We start from the raw sequence: 2,502 nt of genomic DNA, 5'->3' as shown, positions 1-2,502 counted from the left end.
CTGCTGAGTTATTAGTCCACCAGATATCAGAAGCAGAGATAAAAAATGTGTTATTTTCAATGCCGGCAAATAAATCTCCAGGACCGGACGGTTACCCTGCAGAATTCTATAGAGCTGCTTGGACTATTATCGGCATTGACTTCATTACGGCAGTGCAATCCTTCTTTTTGTATGGCTTCCTCCCGAAAGGAGTGAATGCCACAATTCTCACCCTCGTTCCGAAGACTCAGGTGCAGAAACAATGAAAGATTTCAGACCCATCTCCTTCTGTAACATCCTCTACAAGTTTGTCTCAAAGATCCTGGCCAACCGGTTGAAGGTCCTCCTCCCAGAGCTGATAGAACCGAACCAATGTGCTTTTGTGAAGGGTAGAATCCTACTGGAAAACGTCCTTCTAGCTACTGAACTTGTTAAGAACTACCACAAAGACTCGATCGGGGCTCGTAGCGTCTTGAAGTTAGACATATAAAAAGCCTTTGACACCGTCAATTGGTCTTTTATTGAGGACACTCTTCGCACCATGAACATCCCTGAGCAATTTATCCACTGGATTCACACCTGTCTATCTACTGCTGCGTTTTCAGTATATGTGACAGGGATGTGCGCTATCTCCGTACCTCTTTGTTATTGCCATTAATGTGCTCTCTCTTGCGCTTAACAAAGCCGCTGCTTCAGGTGACATTGGCCACCATCCTACTTGCTCTCAGATAAATCTTACTCACCTCAGCTTTGCGGACGATGTCATGGTCTTCACCGATGGTGAGCCTCGCTCCTTGCAAAGTATTTTCTCAGTTCTACACGATTTTCACCGCTGGTCGGGTCTTGCCATAAGCCCCTCCAAATCGGCCATTTACATGGGAGGAAAGGTTCGCCAAGGGTTTATTGATGAGGTGAATCGTCTCAATCTCCCCATTGATACTCTTCCGATACGTTATTTGGGCCTTCCACTTACGACCAAATCCATGACTCGAGATGATTACGAGCCTCTTATCGATAAAATCAGATCTAAATTCTTATCCTGGTCAAATAGAGCCCTATCGTATGCTAGACGAATTCAACTGATAAATTCGATGATTGTAAGTATTACGAACTTCTGGTGCTCTGCTTTCAGGTTACTGAAGCGTTGTCTTGAAATGATAGAAAGCATGTGTAGTGCTTTTCTCTGGTCTGGCTCGCCAAACTCAAGTAGGAAAGCAAAAGTGGCTTGGGATGAAGTATGTCTTCCAAAGCAAGAGGCGGGTTTGGGCATTCGACGTCTGGTTGATTCATCAAAGGTATTTGTCTTGAGCCTCATTTGGCGCCTCCTAACAAACTCATGCTCCCTTTGGGTTGCGTGGACTCGCAGAAACCTTCTGCACAACCGATGTTTCTGGGATGTCACAGACACTCCAGCAGGCTCTTGGATATGGCGTAAACTGCTCAAGCTCCGCCACCAAGCAGCTACTCTCCTAAAGTCTAAAATAGGTAACGGGAAGGGCACTCTTTTCTGGTTTGATAACTGGCTGAATATGGGAAAATTGATAGATATTGCAGGTGACTCGGGTACCATGATTCTTGGTATTAGCAGATATGCCACAGTCTCCGACGCAGCCTCGTCTGGGCAATGGAACATAGGGAGATGTCGTAGCTGTCACCTACGGGGGATGATAGCTGCCATCAACTCTGTTCAACCCCCGGTAGAGGATGCAGGAGGTGACCGTGTGCTATGGAAACATGGAGATGACAGTTACAAATCTTGGTTCTCATCATCCAAGGCATGGGACCAACTTCGAGATCACGGGAATGTTGTGGACTGGAGTAGAATAATATGGTACTCGGAAGCAATACCACGGTTCTCTTTTATAGCGTGGATGGTCGTGCGTAATAGGCTTTCGACAGGAGATCGATCTCGAGCGTGGGGAGAGGTTCAATTTTGCAGGCTCTGTGGCGAGCCAGACGAAACACGAGACCACCTATTCTTTGCATGCCCATACTCCTATACTGTTTGGACAGAATTGACAGGTTCTCTTCTGCCTCGGCCAAATCCTGACTGAAATATTACCATCAACACCATGCTATCTCCTCGCCGTAATAAGGTTGTTTTCTGGCTGCTTCGGCTGGCTTTTCAAAGATCAATCTACTCACTGTGGAGAGAACGTAATGGTCGGAAACATAACAACTCTTCGAACTCCCCGGCTCAGCTTGTGCGATCGCTAGACAGAACCATACGGAACAGAGTTTCATCCCTTCGAGGCAGGAACCCTGACTTCAATAGCATCCTTATGCAAAGATGGCTAGGAAAGAATTAAAAGAATTAAAATGATGGAACTGTAATAGCTCTTTCAAAATATCAGTATTGTAAACATTTTTTCTTTTGTTGATATATAAATTTAACATTCCAACAAAAAAAAGAAAAAAAGAAAAAGAAAATCTGCATATCTGTATAGAGGAGGGTAAAGTGGCAATTAATACACATTATATATAGTATATCATAGCCTAAAAATTGATATGGTTAGTTGGTGA

The 2,502-nt window shown here is 44.5% G+C and overlaps 1 protein-coding gene across 1 annotated transcript in view; it reads left to right on the top strand.

Annotated features, from left to right (window-relative positions):
• LOC106338325 overlaps nucleotides 1–2,033 on the top strand; it is an 11,433-nt gene extending 9,400 nt beyond the window's left edge. The window contains exons 4-5 of the mRNA XM_013777335.1: nucleotides 597–1,039; nucleotides 1,112–2,033. Coding sequence (XP_013632789.1) covers nucleotides 597–1,039; nucleotides 1,112–2,033 — 1,365 coding nt within the window. The remainder of the gene's footprint in view (nucleotides 1–596; nucleotides 1,040–1,111) is intronic.
• The last annotated feature ends 469 nt before the right edge of the window (nucleotides 2,034–2,502 follow it).

Source organism: Brassica oleracea, chromosome C4, assembly GCF_000695525.1.
Source record: "Brassica oleracea var. oleracea cultivar TO1000 chromosome C4, BOL, whole genome shotgun sequence".
NCBI classification, from domain to species: Eukaryota; Viridiplantae; Streptophyta; class Magnoliopsida; order Brassicales; family Brassicaceae; genus Brassica; species Brassica oleracea.
This window is presented reverse-complemented; position numbering and strand designations above follow the sequence as displayed.